The sequence below is a fragment of the Rana temporaria genome, chromosome 7, assembly GCF_905171775.1.
Source record: "Rana temporaria chromosome 7, aRanTem1.1, whole genome shotgun sequence".
NCBI lineage: Eukaryota > Metazoa > Chordata > Amphibia > Anura > Ranidae > Rana > Rana temporaria.
The window spans coordinates 165,716,342-165,732,948 of record NC_053495.1 but is presented as its reverse complement, the minus strand read 5'-3'; the positions used below and the strand labels follow the sequence as shown (position 1 = coordinate 165,732,948).

The window sequence follows — 16,607 nt, the reverse complement described above, 5'->3', positions numbered from 1 at the left end:
CCTTTAAACAAAATTTTGCCTGTGGTCATTTAGCTTTAAGGATTAAAGTTATGTTAATGGTTGAGTTTCAATGTTGGGGGGAAGGATTGTCTCAAAATGTAAATTCAGTTTTGCTGAAAAATAGATGACATCTTACTTTGCTATTTCTTAGGAACAGGACAATGTGGTGAACTGCAATACCTCTCTGTGGGTAGCAAAATAATCAAACACAGAAAGACAGCACATAACAGTGTTCTTTGATTGTTAAGCTTTAGTTAAACGACATGTAGCAACTTCAAAGCAACCTTACATACGCATATCAGGCTGAACCATAGCTGCAGCTGGAGCTGTGTAAGGCTGAAAAACATAAGCAGAGTTGGTTTGACATTGCTAGATGTTCTTTAAATAAAGACTTAAGTCTAGGTAAAGACTCACACCTGTTTTCCCTATAGTCATGTATGTATGTATGTATGTATGTTAGGATTTTTGATTGACTTTTGTTAAATTTTGCCTTACGGCAAACATGCTTCTTGCTCTCCCCCTCAGCACAGATGACCACACACATACTTTTAGCATTGAGGACAAGCGGACCTGTATCTGACCAGGTCTGCCTGAGAATGCTGGGCAAGACCAGGACAGCACTGGGTAGAGTGGTCAAACGCTGGTGCCTGCAATCTCATATTTAGTAACCATGCATATCTATAACAACAACGTGGGTGGAGTTAAAGTGATTCTATCTCTAAACAAAAAAGTAAAAAAAAAAAAAACAGCTGGCAAAAGATTAGTAACATAGGGATTATATTGTATTGAAGTGTTGAGGTTAACGTTAAAGTGGATGTAAACCCAATTTTTTTCTTTTTTTTTATGTCACAATGTAGAGTATGAGATTTCCTATCATCTGTGCCCAGTCTTGCCACAAAGAATTAATCAAGCTCTGAGCAATCCTTTTTTCTTATTTCAGTGAGATAAATGGACAAACAGGAGAAAACTTTTGTCCGTTCTTCCCCCTTGCTGTGAATTACAGGTTATTTATATATCCCATGCACTAGCCTGAGATAGGCATTATTTTTTAATTCCCACCCCCATTTTTTTTCTGAAGTCATGTGGTTACTTTTCTGGATTTTAAATGGATGTTAGTGATCATAGCAAAATTTAGTGTAAAGAATACACAGGAGAAAATGCATGTTGACAAGGGGAGTGTAGAGGTGGGTGGGGAGTCTACTGACATCACGACTCCACCAACCAAGCTCCAGACAGCAGACCCACCCACAGAATCTGCAGTTTTTCAGTTCTTATAACAGACAGAGGGGAGACATTTGACAGGTAAGGATACATGCAGGAGGCATGTACCCAGTATATCCTTATAGATCAGCACTCTGGTAGTAGTTTAGAAAGGATGAGAGTGGGTTTACATACACTTTAAGTGTTAGGGATAAAGTTTGCATGTTTTATCTGTGATTGTGTTGGTTTGCTCCAGGTACCCTAGTTCCCTCCCACAATTCAAAGACATTTTGGTAAGTTAATTGACTCCTGTCCAAAATTGACCATAGTAGGATTTTCTACTGAGTGCACCTAATAATACATTAATAGTTTTAGTGGTTAGGTTATAGTGGTTGTAAAGGCAAACGTTTTTTTTTTTACCGTACTGCCTTTTATGCAGTAAGGTAGAAAAAAATCTGCTGCATGCAGCTGCCCTCTACATACCTACAGTATACATACCTGACTCTAATTTTGATTCAGTGGTGTGTATGAAAGCTGAGGCTCTCTCGGCTCTCTCGCTTCTTATTGTTTCAGTTACAGAAGCAGGAGCCAAAATCATTGCATGCAGGTATGTGTAACATGCTTGTTATTGAAATTTAAAGAAAACAAGCTTTACAATCACTTTAACCACTTGCGGGCTTGTACTGGGGACAGGCGGCCCGCACAAGCAAAGCAATGTACCTGTACGTCGCTGCCTGATTCTGGGCATTTGTACACAGGGGGGGCCTGTCAGCAAGTCAGCCCATGATTCCTGCAAATCAGGGATGATAAACTTGGAGATCTATAAGTAAAAGCAGCACAATTTACACATACTACAGATTGTTAGACACACACAAATCCCCATGATTGCCATAGAAGTTAACCCCTTCCCAGCCAATGTCATTAGTACAGTGAGAATGTATAGTATTATGACTGATCACTGTGTTACTCACTGGTGATGTCAGTGGCAGTTATTCAGTTCCCCCCAGCATCAGTTTGTGTCCGATTGCCTGCTGCACTATCCCATTATAAGTCTCTGATCACCTCCATTAGTAGTATATACAAAAAATCCAGTATACTGTACATACCATATATTTTTTTAAATTAAAGACATGTAGCAGAATTCATTTTGACCAAAATATATGAAGACATTTGATTTTTAAAAATGTTTTCTTAGATATGTTTTGTGGCAAAAGGTAAAAAATATTTTTTTTTTCAAAAATTATTTCATCTGCAGGAGATTTGTGCTTTGTATTCTATGAATTCTGTCAAAACGTATAAGCGTTAATACTTTTCTTTTTAGAGCTTTATTGAACACTTCCCGTAATACTTTGAAATCTACTGTATGTCCTTAACAGTCTCTGGGAGGCCCTGAACCCTCAAGTTTTTTCGTCTGCTACGGTTTTCCTGATCTTCAAGCTTATATTGAATGTTCCTTATCCCTGTCCATTCCATCTCGACTCTCTTGCAATTCCATAATGGCCCATTTGTACTCATCTAGATGTTCTTCTGTTTCTTCTACCCATTGTAGGACATTCTGTATGTCCCTTCTTGTTGCATTAATTTCACCTTTATTCATATGTTCTAAATGTGACATCATATCTGCCATATCTTGTTTTGTAGGGAGTACTTGTAAGTCTTCGGCATGCATTTTCTGCTGTTGGTGATCTTCTGAGGAAGCCTGATCTATTTTGCTGCTCTTAACTTGTGGAGACTGAGCTCTATTAACCTTTTGTGTATCATCTACGGATGTTTTATCTCCTTCCTCTCCCATACACGTTCTCTTTTTTGTTTGCTCTACTGGGGTGATATAATCTCAACTGCACCTTCTACTACTTGATCCCAACTTATCTTAGACCAGATATGATTTTATGGAACTATAGTTCCCACCTTCCGCTTGATATGTCTTAGCTCCTTTCTTCCCCATTACTTCACTCCAAATGGTGGCTACTCCAAATACAACTACAGTGCTACTGTAGCCACTTAGTTTTTATTGCGTTCAGTTTAATCAATCAATAAATTGATAAGCTGCTAATTAAAAAGCGGGATAAAAAAAGGGAGCTTAGTGCAAAACAATGCAGGATTTAAGCAGTGTCTCAGTAGATGGTATAAATAATGTATATAATGAAATAACTATGATGAATAATTGTTCATACTAAATGGACTGAGCTGGGTTCATATGGAATGTTGATGAGAGGAAAGGAAAAAAAACAAAACAAAAAAAAACAAATTAGTCTCTAGTCCTTGGGTCTTGCATATGCAAATGCACCACCAAATACGCTTTCCTTAGTTATCCAGGCAAAGAAACATCACAAGCAAAAAAGACATTGTAATTTATTTGACCTTGTAGTATTTATCCAAGTGTTTTCTCCCTCCCCACTGAAACCAGGAAGCATATAGCAGACACCCTTAGTATAGTCCTTTACATATATATATATATATATATATATATATATATATATATATATATATATATATATATATATATATATACAGTATATATATACACACACACACACAACAATGCACTTATTGTATGCAATATTATTTTTAGTTTTATTTGTTTTGCATGTATATATCTCTTGTGTTAATGATAACAGTGTATTTGTACTTTATCCGCTCCTACTGATGCTATTTCCTCTAGTGCTATGTATCTTTTTTTCCTTTCCCTTTTTTTGTCTTCCTCCACTTTCCTCTCGAACCAAGACCACCTGTAATAACATTCACACTGGGTTTAGAGCTTAGTTGCTATTTGCTGAGGTACCGCTGCTGGCTGTGGGCACCCTCCTGTACCTTTCCAGTGCTTTTTCTATAACCTCTCACAAGCCGTGTCTTCCAGGCGGGTCTCCAGGCAGGTTCCACACAGTCCACACCAGCCGAGCTACTCTTTAAGGCTAACGGTATCCTTTAATGTCCTCAGCACTCTGCACTTACTTGACTCCCACTGCACTTGTGATGAGCTCCTGTCACTCCGACCCTCTCCGAAGAACGCAGAGAGACTCTGATCCTCCGAACCCACGAGCAGAGCTCGAGGACACTCCCACGAACCTCAGCTGCTTCTCACTCCACTCCAGGACAGCTTCACCAACAAGGCAGCAGCGGCAAAGAGGGAGACCAGAGACCCACTGGTATGGGCAATTAACAGGCTGTAAGGGCTGTACGGTCCACAGACTTAACAGACTAACAGGCTGACAAGTCCGATTTAGCAGGTCGGATTGAGCAGGATTTAGCAGACTGAGGGATGGCTGCGGATGTCAGGCATTACTTTATACTAGAGTCACCTATCCTAACGCTCACTTGGGAAAACACATGGAGCTCGCAGGTACACCCTGCAACACGGCACCATGGTGTTGCTCTGCCCCGCTGTCATCAGTTTTTCTCATTGGGGACAATGTGGGCATATAAAAGTCCCCAAGGGATGGTCCACTCAGCTGAGTGCCCTTTTGGGCGGAGGCCGGGTGAGACACAACACTGTTTCCCAATGTACAGGTAGGGAGGAGGGAGGGATAGGTTTGGGGGTGTATATGTTGTTTCAGTGTTATATGTTCGTTTTTTGGTTTTATTTTTTGTTAGTTGCATGGTACATTCCTAGAGTTAGGGGAAAACCTTTTTTTATTATTCCTATTGCAAAGCTTATAGTGTGTTTTCTGAAGTATGGCACCCCTGAAAATAATTACTTAGAACGTTAAAGGTTTAAACAGCCCTAACAAGAGACATCAGATACCTCAGGAGTTGAACGGATTCTCTGCCATTCTCTAAAATGGTCATCAAAAATTGGTTGGGGGTCTAAAACTGTTCCAACATGGTTGCATAGTTACTCTTGTAATAAAAGATCTAGGGGGCCAGCAATAGGGTTTGATAAGAACACACCATTTATACTGAAAGTAATGAAATCAGACCCGAAGGACGTTATTTATTTATCAAGGGATCTTTATTTAATTCTGATTATACTTTGGTGAATGTATACTGTCCAAATACTTGCCCCTCGCTTTTTCTGAATATTAAAGTGGAGGTTCACCCTAAAAACAAATTTTTAACATTAGACTTTTTTTCTCCCTACATACCTTTATATTCTGATTTGGTCCAGGGCTTCCACTTTCTGATGACTCCGGGACTGGGTGTTCCTATCCCTGCCTCAGGGTTCCGATGACTGCGAGACTGGGCGTTCCTATTCTTGGGTTTGATGATTGACGGCTTGTGAAACAGGTCCCCTGACGCACAACGCGCGTCACCAGATTTCCGGAAATAGCCGAGCTGCGAGTCGGCACTATACGGCGCCTGCGCAGTCAGCTCTACACGGCGGGCGCAGGCACCGTATAGTGTCGACTCGCAGCTCGGCTATTTCCGGAAATCTGGTGACGCGCGTTGTGCGACAGGGGACCTGTTTCACAAGCCATCAATCATCGAACCGAAGGATAGGAACGCCCAGTCCCGCAGTCATCGGAACCCGGAAGCCCCGGAAAAAATTGGAACATAAAGGTATATACGGAGAAAAAAATAAAGACCTGCCGAAATTAAAGCGGGAGTTCACCATAATTTTTTTTTACCCTTAGATTGATGCTCATTTTGTCTAGGGGAATCGGCTAGTTGTTTTAAAATCGAAGCTGTACTTACCGTTGTAGAGAGCGATCTTCTCCGCCGCTTCCGGGTATGGTCTTCGGGAGTGGGTGTTTCTTATTTTGATTGACAGTCTTCCGACAGGCTTCCGACGGTCGCATCCATCGCGTCACGAGTAACCGAAAGAAGACGAACGTCGGTGCGGCTCTATACTGCGCCTGCTCACCGACGTTCGGCTGCTTTCGGGAAATCGTGACACGATGGATGCGACCGTTGGAAGCCTGTCGGAAGACTGTCAATCAAAATAGGACCGCCCAGTCCCGCAGCCCATACCCGGAAGCGGCAGAGAAGATCGCTCTCTACAACGGTAAGTACAGCTTCGATTTTAAAACAACTAGCCGATTCCCCTAGACAAAATGAGCAGGAATCTAAGGTTAAAAATGTTAGTTCCAGGTGAACCTCCACTTTAAATGCCCTTACTATGCTTAGTATGCTAAATGTAATGTTATTATTATTTTTTTGGGTGAACCCCTACTTTAAGGGTCATAATAAACTAGAGGTATTTAAAGAGGGAAGATTGATGCTGGCGGGAGATTTTAATTTTGTCTATGACCCAGCTCTAGATACTCAACCTCTCTATTTGAGGTCAGAGAGAAAACATCTAAATGCAATTAAACATAAATGATATCAGTTAGTGGAGGCATGGAGAATTTTACACCCTAGGGATAAAGATTTTACATATTACTTTTTAGTACATTCTTCATATTCTAGAATTGATTATATTTTGTTAGATCATCAGCTCTTAGAAGAGCTATTAAGGGCAGAAATAAAATCAATAACCCTCTAGGACGATGCTTCAGTTGAGGTTGCCTTGAAGTAAACCACTTAAGACCCGGACCATTATGCAGGTTAAGGACCTTGCCCCTTTTTGCGATTCGGCACTGCGTCACTTTAACTGACAATTGCGCGGTCATGCGACGTGGCTCCCAAACAAAATTGGCGTCCTTTTTTTCCCACTGTAACTGGAGGGTCCATGGAATCCAGAAGCTCTTACATAGTATGAGCCAGGAAAAAAAAACATATCTTGGATTGCTTTAACATGGGTCTGTAATCCACAATATATTCCAGGATATCTGTAAGAACTATTTACAGGTTGTTGATTCTGAACTCAACAGGTTAATTGAAAGAGTGACTCATTCAATGTGGAAACACATACTGTTAGGTGTTAATGTTGTCTGTTGTAATGTAAATGAATCTAGTATGGTTTCTAAGGATCTGTCATTGTGTTGTGCTAATTAACCCGGTATTGTGTGAAGGTCTATTGGTGATAATGTGTGTATTGCAAGTTAACAGACAGTCTAAAGGCCATAATGTCTACTAAAAGAATGTGTATTGTATAGCAGGTGAGAGAAGAAACCTTGAAAGGTCATATCTCGGAGTCACCATGTCTGGGTAAATGATTAGTTAATTAGCTCATGTAAATTATGTCAGAGATGGTGCCAGAATGTCTACCAAAAAAGATGTGTATTGGGCTGATTGTGTGATGATGTGGTTGAGTCATTGTTCATTGTGGTTACTAACTGTATATAAGAGCCTGATTTTCTCAATAAAGGTTCTAGTCGTTTTGAACCTCAAACAGAGCTGTGTCTTGTTACTGGGGGAATTCGTATGGATTGTATTCGCCGGATTGTCGATAGCTGTCTTGAGTTCGGAATGGAATATCATAAACCGCGTTAACCCCTGTCCCATTTGAGGTTCTGTTACACCCACAAATAGAGCTTTTTTTTGGTGGTATTTGATCACCTCTGCGGTTTTTATTTTTTGCGCTATAAACAAAAATAGAGCGACAATTTTGAAAAAAATATGTTTTACTTTTTGCTATAATAAATATCCTCCAAAAATATATAAAAAAAAAAACGTTTCTTTCCCTCAGTTTAGGCCGATACATATTCTTCTAGATATTTTTGGTAAAAAAAAATCGCAATAAGCGTTTATCGATTGGTTTGCACAAAATGTATATCGTTTACAAAATAGGGGATAGTTTTATTGCATTTTAATTAATATTTTTTTTTTTACTACTAAGGGCAGCGATCAGCATTTTTTTGCGTGACTGCGACATTATGGTGGACACATCGGACAATTTTGACACATTTTTGGGACCATTGTCATTTTCACAGCAAAAAGTGCTATAACAATGGACTGTTTACTGTGAAAATGACAATTGCAGTTTAGGAGTTAACCACTAGGGGGCACTGTAGGGGTTAAGTGTGACCTCATATGTGTTTCTAACTGTAGGGGGCGGGGCTTTATCAGGGAACAGACGATCAATGACACTGCCACAGTGAAGAACAGGGAAGGTATGTTTACACACACCTCTCCCCGTTCTTCAGGACATTTACTTATTTTTTATAGAAAATAATAGAGAAAATATCGCCTGACTGCTTTGGGAAACCCATGAGATGTTTATGAGGGGGAGGCTGATAATAGAGAGAGCTAAGAGGAAAAAAAAATATATGGCAAGCCCAGAAACAATCCCTTTACAAGAAATCCAGGATTTGAAACAGCTACATAAAGGATTAAATGAAGATCAAATAATGGTTACATTAACAGAAAAGCGAGAGGCCTTGAAGGACTTGATGGAGCAAGACACTAAATGGGCATTCAATAGGATAGCTAAAAACATTATAAAATGGGAAATAAGCCAGGGAAATTGTTGGCAGGGTTAATTAAATCTAGAAGTAATGTAAATTATATAGCAAAAATAATAGATAATAAGGGGGAGCTGGAATATATAAAAAATTACATTACAAACATTTTTCAAGAATATTATCAACTACTGTATAAAGTGAATAATATACAAAATATTTACGATATATAACTTAGAAGAAATAAAATATAGCAATATTTAGAAAAGGCAAAGTTACCGGCTATATTAGAAGAGGGCTGTACTAATTTGGACACAGAGATCTCTAAAGGAGAAATAGAATAGGCAATCAAATGTACTAAAGCAGGTAAAAGCCCAGGTCCGGATGGGTACACTTCTTTATATTTTAACAAATTCTCAGGAACATTAATGCCGCGTACACATGATCGGTCAAACCGATGAGAATGGTCTGATGGACCGTTTTCATTGGACCAAACCGATCGTGTGTGGGCCCCATCGGTTAATTATCCAAAGGTTAAAAAAAGCAATCTTGTTTTAAATTTAACCGATGGATACCTAACCGATAGAAAAAAAAAACGATCGTTTGTAGGCATGTCCATCGGTTAAAAATCCACGCATGCTCAGAATCAAGTCGACGCATGCTTGGAAGCATTGAACTACATTTTTTTCAGCACGTCGTTGTGTTTTACGTCACCGCGTTCTGACACGATCGTTTTTTTAACCGATGGTGTGTAGGCACCACTGAACATCAGTCAGCTTCATCGGTTAACCAATGAGAACGGTCCATCAGACCGTTTTCATCGGATGGACCGATCGTGTGTACAGGGCTTAACTCTCTACTTTCAGACATGTATGAACTCCATAGGTGGAGCTTTGGAAACATGTGCAGAAGCCTTAGGGGCCCATATATCTCTTCTAGTTTAAGAAGGGAAAGATCCAACATTGTGAGCCAGCTGCGGGCCAATATCCTTGATTAATGAAGATATAAAGATTTATGTGAGGATATTGGCCAAGAGGCTGAAGCCCTTTATGTCAAACTAGTTTAGAGAAAGATCAAGTGGGTTTTGTCCCTGGGAGGTATGCAAGGGATAATGAAGTAAGAGTATTACATTTAACCCATGGAGCCAAGAAGGGAAAAAAAACATTACGATTTATTTCAGTAGATGCCAAAAAGGTCTTTGACAGATTAGGCTGGGAGCATGGGCGTCCGCAGAACTTTTTCCAGGGGGGGGCATAATTTTACGGTCACCTATGCACCACTTCTTTGACAATGTCATGAAGGGGAGGGGCTTAGTCATTATCCCATAAAGCATAGGCATGTGCCCATGATATGCAGCCTCACTGTGCTGATCAAATGTACAGTACAGAGGGTGTACAGTATGTGTATATAGAAGGGGTGGATGGTATTGGTATATAGAGGAAGGAAGGTGGGTATATACAGCTCTATATACAGGACAGATGATGTATATCTGCAGTCAGTGATGATGGAGGAATACAGGAAGGAAGATGGGTGTATATAGCTGTATACAGGACAGGACGGATGATATGATCTTTCCTATATCTGTCACCCCCCTTCACTGATCATACCTGTATGCACTCAGCTGCCCCCATTTTCTGTATATATGTCAGCCCCCCCCCCTGTACACAAACAGCCATCTCCCTTCGCTTGTAATCAGAGCCCCCACTTGTAAGGTCACGATGGTCTTCCTTCTCCCAAGTCCTGTTTCCACATGTCCCTTTGAAAATACATTACAGGAAGCAAAGCAAACATGAGGGCGCACATACAGGAAGCATCCAGAGATGGCAGTAAAGAGCTCTGTAACTCAGTGACACTGATCTTGCAACAGCAGTGGAGCCGACTCGCACAAACACAGAGAGAGTCAGCACAGCTACAGATGCGAGCATGGCAGACCCTTGCCAATTCCAGGGGGGTCACTCGCCCCCCCTTACCCCTATGAGCGGACGCCCATGGCTGGGAGTATATGCTTTTGACACTAAGACACGTTGGCATAGGCCCACGTTTGTATAAGTGGATAGAGGCATTATACTCCAGACCAACGGCTCAGGTATGGGTTAATGGGACCCTGTCAGATTCCTTTATTATTCATTATAATTGTACACGCAAGGGATGTCCACTTTTGCCTTTACTTTTTGTCCTTTCTTTAGAACCATTGTTAGAAACCATATGTGAAAATCAGGAAATTGGGCATATAGAGGTTGCCAGTTCTTGTCTTCTTCTGCATTTGCAGATGATATGATGTTATATGTTTCTAATCCTATACAAACACTTCCAAATATTTTAGCTGAATTGGAAAAGTACAGGGAAATATCTAATTTAAAGATCAATCCAGAGAAAACAGAGATATTGAATGTCTCTGTTCCCCTAGCAGAATGTAGAGATTGTAGATCTCTATACCCCTTTTCTTGGAAGCAGAAGGGCTTAAAATATCTGGGTATATTTCTATCTGCAGCAGTAGTGAATTTATACCAAGATAATTACCTGCCTCTGTTTAATAAAATTATACAGGATCTGAAGGGATATCCTGTTGATAATCTGTCCTGGTTTGGTAGGATAAATGTGATTAAAATGGTGAGCCTACCGAAAGCCCTATATGTTTTTCAAACTCTCCTGATAAACATCGCAAAGGCTTATTTTAAAACTCTTAGATTATTGATTGGGAGATTTATATGGAAACATAGAAGCCCTCAAATTGCTATTGAGATATTGATTAGACCAAGGTCAAGAAGGGGGGGGGTCTATATCTCCCAGATGTTGAGGTATCATCAGGCAACAGTGCTACAGAGTACAATAGATTGGATTTATGGTACATCTCAGAAAAAAATGTGTATCATTGGAAGAAAATTTAAGTGGAACATCCTTGGGACAGATAATCTGGGTACCAAGGCAATACAGGGGTCTTCCCGGGGATGTAGTTCCAATAACAATAGAAACTTTTAAAGCTTTTGATAGCCTGTTTAATGGTATAGCAAAATAATAGCTCTCTAATGCCCCTCTCGGGTACAAACTACTTTCCGACAGGGAAGGAGAATAAGTTGTACTTGAAATGGACATTTTCAGACAGCATGAGATTAATGAATGGGAATACTCTCTGTTCAATATCTGATTTACGAGAGAGATATGGTGTCTCACCCTTGGATGTCTGGAGATATAGACAACTCCAACATCTTATGGATGTCCTCCCAAAACCTCTCTACTCTATTAGGGAGTTTAGTCTATGGGAGAGACTCATAGACCAGGGGGGATAAACAGACATGGTATATCCAGTATATATGGGGTGCTGATCCCCCCCTGGTTTCTGGGTCCCTATGTCCTCTGGAGAGTTGGGAATCTGAACTAAATCAAACCATATCAGAACAATTGAAATGTAAGGTTATGGATTATATACATTCCACTTTAATAGATACGAGGATATAAGAAATTTATTATACACTGTTAACTAAATGGTATTATGTCCCAGCAAAACTTCATATGATCAATCCAGATGTATCATCGATGTGTTGGAGGGATTGTGGATTTGAGGGAACACATGCCCATATATGGTGGCATTGTCCCTTGATCCAGCCATTTTAGAAAGAAATATTGAAAGTAACTAAGAAGATCAGTAATGTTGAAATCAGGCAAAAACCCCTGTCAGTGTTTGTTCCATGCTACAGACGAGGTAAGAAAAAAATATAGCGTAGCTGTTGTCCCGTTTTTGTTAAAGTGGTTGTAAACCCTTTACAACCACTTTATGCTACAGGTAAGCCTATATTAAGGTTCACTTAATAGAGATGGAGGCAGCACCCGATAGACGATTGAAAAATCGGCTCTGGTCAGGTTTTTTACCCTATGCATTCAGATAAAAAGCCTTCTGTGTGCTGCTCCCCTCACAGCCCTCCTTAATACTTATCTGAGCCCCTTTTTGATCCAGTGATGTGCACTAGAACCTCTGCTGTCTTGGGACTCCCTTTCCTCACTGGCTGAGACAGCAGCAGGAGCCATTGGCTCCCACTGCTGTCAATCACAGCCAGTGAGCCAATGAGAAGAGCGGGAGGTGGGGCTGAGCTGTGGCTCTATGTGTCTTATAGTCCCATAGAGCGAGCACGCACCAGTGACTTTAAATGAGGCACAAAGAGGAACCGGAGTGTAGAAACGATCATTTATTGATCGGCAATAACCATGACATAGTACACTTAAATAGATATTGCAGTAAAAGGTTATGTTTACAGAAACTCTAATACAATAGAAAGATAAATAAAAAACATAAGTGATACAAAAATATACAATAATATTCGCGTAGTCCTCTCGGTGCTTTACAGTGCCATGCTAAGTTTTTAAGTGAGTAGAAAGTATCAACTTTTTCCCGTCTATGCCCCCCCTTCCCCATATCTTCATTTGTTATTGGGGTTAATATATGTTCAATGCTTTATACTCTTTTCACAGAAACGTCATACGCATCAGCTCCTGACAAGGTGGTATTATCCATTGAAACGCGTAGAGCTTACAAAGATGCATACTCTAATGACGCCATCTGTGAGGATATTCATTCCTTTTTATAAAAGAAAGTTTTATACGAATTTGTACATGGAGCTATAACGGGAATATTATTGTATATTTTTGTATCACTTATGTTATTTATTTATTTATCTTTCTATTGTATTTGAGTTTCTGTAAACATAACCTTTTACTGCAATATCCATTTGAGTGTACTATGTCATGGTTATTGCCGATCAATAAATTATCGTTTCTACACTCCGGTTCCTCTTTGTGCCTCATTTAAAGTCCCAAATTGTTCTCGCATTCACATTGCTATCAGGGATGGAGGCCCTTTTCCGAGGTGCTTCATTTAAAGTCCCAACCCCCTTGTTTTTCGTTATTTGTTTTTAGAGCCGAACCTTTAATACCACTTAAACACATAAAAAAACACATTCTGTAATTTATATACAGTCTGGCTGGATAATACTGATAGAAACACGGCTTTAACTCAGTTTAGGTTAAAGTTAGGGGCTAGGACATGTTCACTCTGAGCTTGATTTTAATGTCAGGAACCCCTAGCCACAAAAAAGGGTACTGTATCAAACATAAGGTAATACTTTTAATTATTCAAATATAAAATATACAATAGCTGACAATTCTAAAACACTTCTAAGTATAAACTGCTACCTTAATATAACTTAACTAGCTTATTTAATAAGCCAAGGAGAAATGTGCTATCTGCAGTAACGCTTAGAGGCCATCATTGTTCACTGATACATCACTGATACATCTGTTCTACTCTGATCAAAGGTAACGTCTGATTGGTTGCTGTGGATCACTTATCCTTGGACATTACCAATCCACTTTGCACTGCCTTAAATAATAAGTAAAATATATCTATTGCAAATAGAGATGTGGGCAAATCCACAGATAGAAGATGGCAGTGGCTTGACAGGACACCATCTGATGAAAGGTTTTTGTACATCTCTCTATAAATTTCATAGTGCATATTTTCCTATCATTATATATGCTGAAAACTGCTGGGCATCTCTTTGCACTTACAATACAAAACAACAGGGAATTAGATTAGATTCTAACCAGTCGACAGGTTTTTCATCTCTCTTTGGTGTTCCGTGGCTATCTGTCTTTGATGGATCATTCCAAATACATTGTTCAATTACCACCCAAATGTGTCAAAATCTTTAGCAATTTTAAAATACTGCTCTAAACTATGTAGAGGGTCCAATGTCATAGATCCATAATTGTACCATTACTGCAAAGTTACACATGTCATTAGAGGTTATATGCATCTTTAAATTTTGTGATGCTTCTAGAATTCGTAGCTCAGGGACAGAGCAGTAGCAGGGCCCTTTAATGAATTAGCTTGTCTTTCATTTTTTTTATGTATTTTGCTACACACATTAATGCCATCACAATTGTGTTTTATTTGCTGAAAAATGAGAACACATTTTTTTTTCTAAAATAAATATGTTATAATTGATCAGCCTATTTTCCTTCACAGCATTTTTGCTTTTCTGCATCTAAGAACACAAGGTCAATTTTAATGAGTGGGATTATTTCATCAAATAGCTCACGTCCTCATCAAGAAGCCTTAGCTAGCCAGGTTACAGGACATACGTAAGCAGAACTGAACCAATTAGTGGCACTGACATTTTCACTTATTTATTGTGGTTATAAAAAAAACTTTATAAAAGAATATTTTTTTTACTCCTTCCAAAAGTCTATATACATTGGTCAAGGAATAGTGAACTCGCTGAACATTTCAAGCCACAGCTCAAGAAGGTCAGCTGTGGTTGAATTTAGGGCATCATTAAAACTAGACTAATGCACTCTTAGGGGACTATTGAAGAGCTGTCAGAATAATGCTGACTAGTACTAACTAGGTGCTATACCTTATGTTCAGTGATATTTGCTCAGTATTTATTGTAAACACACTTCTGTTTAAGTGTTGACATTTTATCGAATCTCCTTACCTTGGGAGACAACTGGCTGGTTAAGTCGAACATGATACATAACAGACCGAACAGTCCAATGTTGAATTAGAGGATAGCCAGTCACTTCACTGAAATTTACCATGCCTGAAAGAGAAGTAAAAGGGTATACAGTATGTATAAATTATATAAATGTATATTAGTGCATTACTTAGCAAACATTTTCCCAAAGCCTTCAAGGAGTGGCTGACACTTATGCAAAGCACGGTTAATAAATGGTCAGACTGGACTATCTGACTCACAGCACATTTAGTGCTCATGTACACACAGACTAGGTTGACCACCGGATGTGTGAAAACGTGAAACTTGGCAAAATCGAGGTAAAATTGTTACCGCCATGTTACCGCAATTTTTGCCAGAGTTGTCCGGCGGTCAAAATGTTTCTACCTGATTCTTCCACATTCAGAAGAGGGGGGTTTAGGGAGGTTGAACCACCCCTTATCGAAGCAGCTTCTAAACTCAGGTAAAATCCTATGTGTACATGGACCACAGGCTTTTATGAAGTTGAATTTTGGAGCTTTGGCATGTAGTGTACATGAGTCCTTACTCATCTATGCTGCTGGGATCATGGGGTTCCATAGTAAAAATTGGCAGGGACCCCCTGACCATCTCTTTCTGTAGCACCTGACAGTGTGAACTGTGGAAATGTTGTCACTGATCATAGAATTATGTACAGTAAGCCTAAATCAATATTAGGTAGCAGGATAAGTGTCATCATAGTCAGTACACTTCTTGGGAGCAGTACTATTGATATAAATTGTTATGAAAAAGCAGCAGTGCATGGAATTAGCTTTTAATCTTAGGAATAGTAATATTTATAATTAAAAAAATCTGGATATTTTATATGATTACTGTCAGGGATACCGAATGCAGGTACCCGGCAGCAGGGATGGTTGGATCACTGTAGCTGCACTTAGGAAACTAAGACTGGACTATATGGGATCTAAGTAAGTTTATTAACAGTGGAAAAAAAATGCAAGCCCAAGCAAACAGAAAATACAGCAAACATGAAGATATAAGTAAACTATAAACCAAGTGACAAAAATACCCAACTATAATAAAATATATACAATATATACAAAATAACACATATCACAAGCTAAAACTGGAGGTGTAAGGAAAGGGGGGGAACCCGGGCTGGATTTAGGAACAAGGGGCCAGATCCTCAAAAGAGATACGCAGACTAAACTGCTGTTCAGTCTGTGTCTAACTTTGGAAACGATCCTCAAAAGGCTTTTTCCAAAGTTAGGCAGAAGATCAGGCACGTGTAATTGAATTACACTGCCGAATCTTAGGATGCAGTACCGCATCCGCCGCTGGGGGCATTTCGAGTCGAAATGCCGTTGCTAGTATGCAAATTAGCACTTAAGGCGATCCACAAAGCTTTCCAGCTTCGTTTTTTTCGCCGTAAGTGTTATTTTGCAAGTGTAAAACTAGGGCTGATGTTACAAAGTGTAAACTAGTCACACCATGTAAAAGCCCATTCCAGCGACGGCATTTGGTATGCATTCCCGAGGGAGAACTCCACGGCAATTTGTAAAGACAAAACCGGCATGGGTTCCCCCCCAGGAGCATACCAGGCCCTTAGGTCTGGTATGGGTTGTAAGGGGACCCCCCTACGCCGAAAAATCGACGTAGGGGGTCCCCCTACAATCCATACCAGACCCGTATCCAAAGC

General features: G+C 39.7%; 1 protein-coding gene across 1 annotated transcript in view; it reads right to left on the bottom strand.

The window, feature by feature from the left end:
- The window catches only part of ASTN1 (astrotactin 1), a 796,876-nt gene that overhangs the window by 82,440 nt on the left and 697,829 nt on the right, over positions 1-16,607 (bottom strand). The window contains exon 15 of the mRNA XM_040360365.1: positions 14,912-15,016. Coding sequence (XP_040216299.1) covers positions 14,912-15,016 — 105 coding nt within the window. The remainder of the gene's footprint in view (positions 1-14,911; positions 15,017-16,607) is intronic.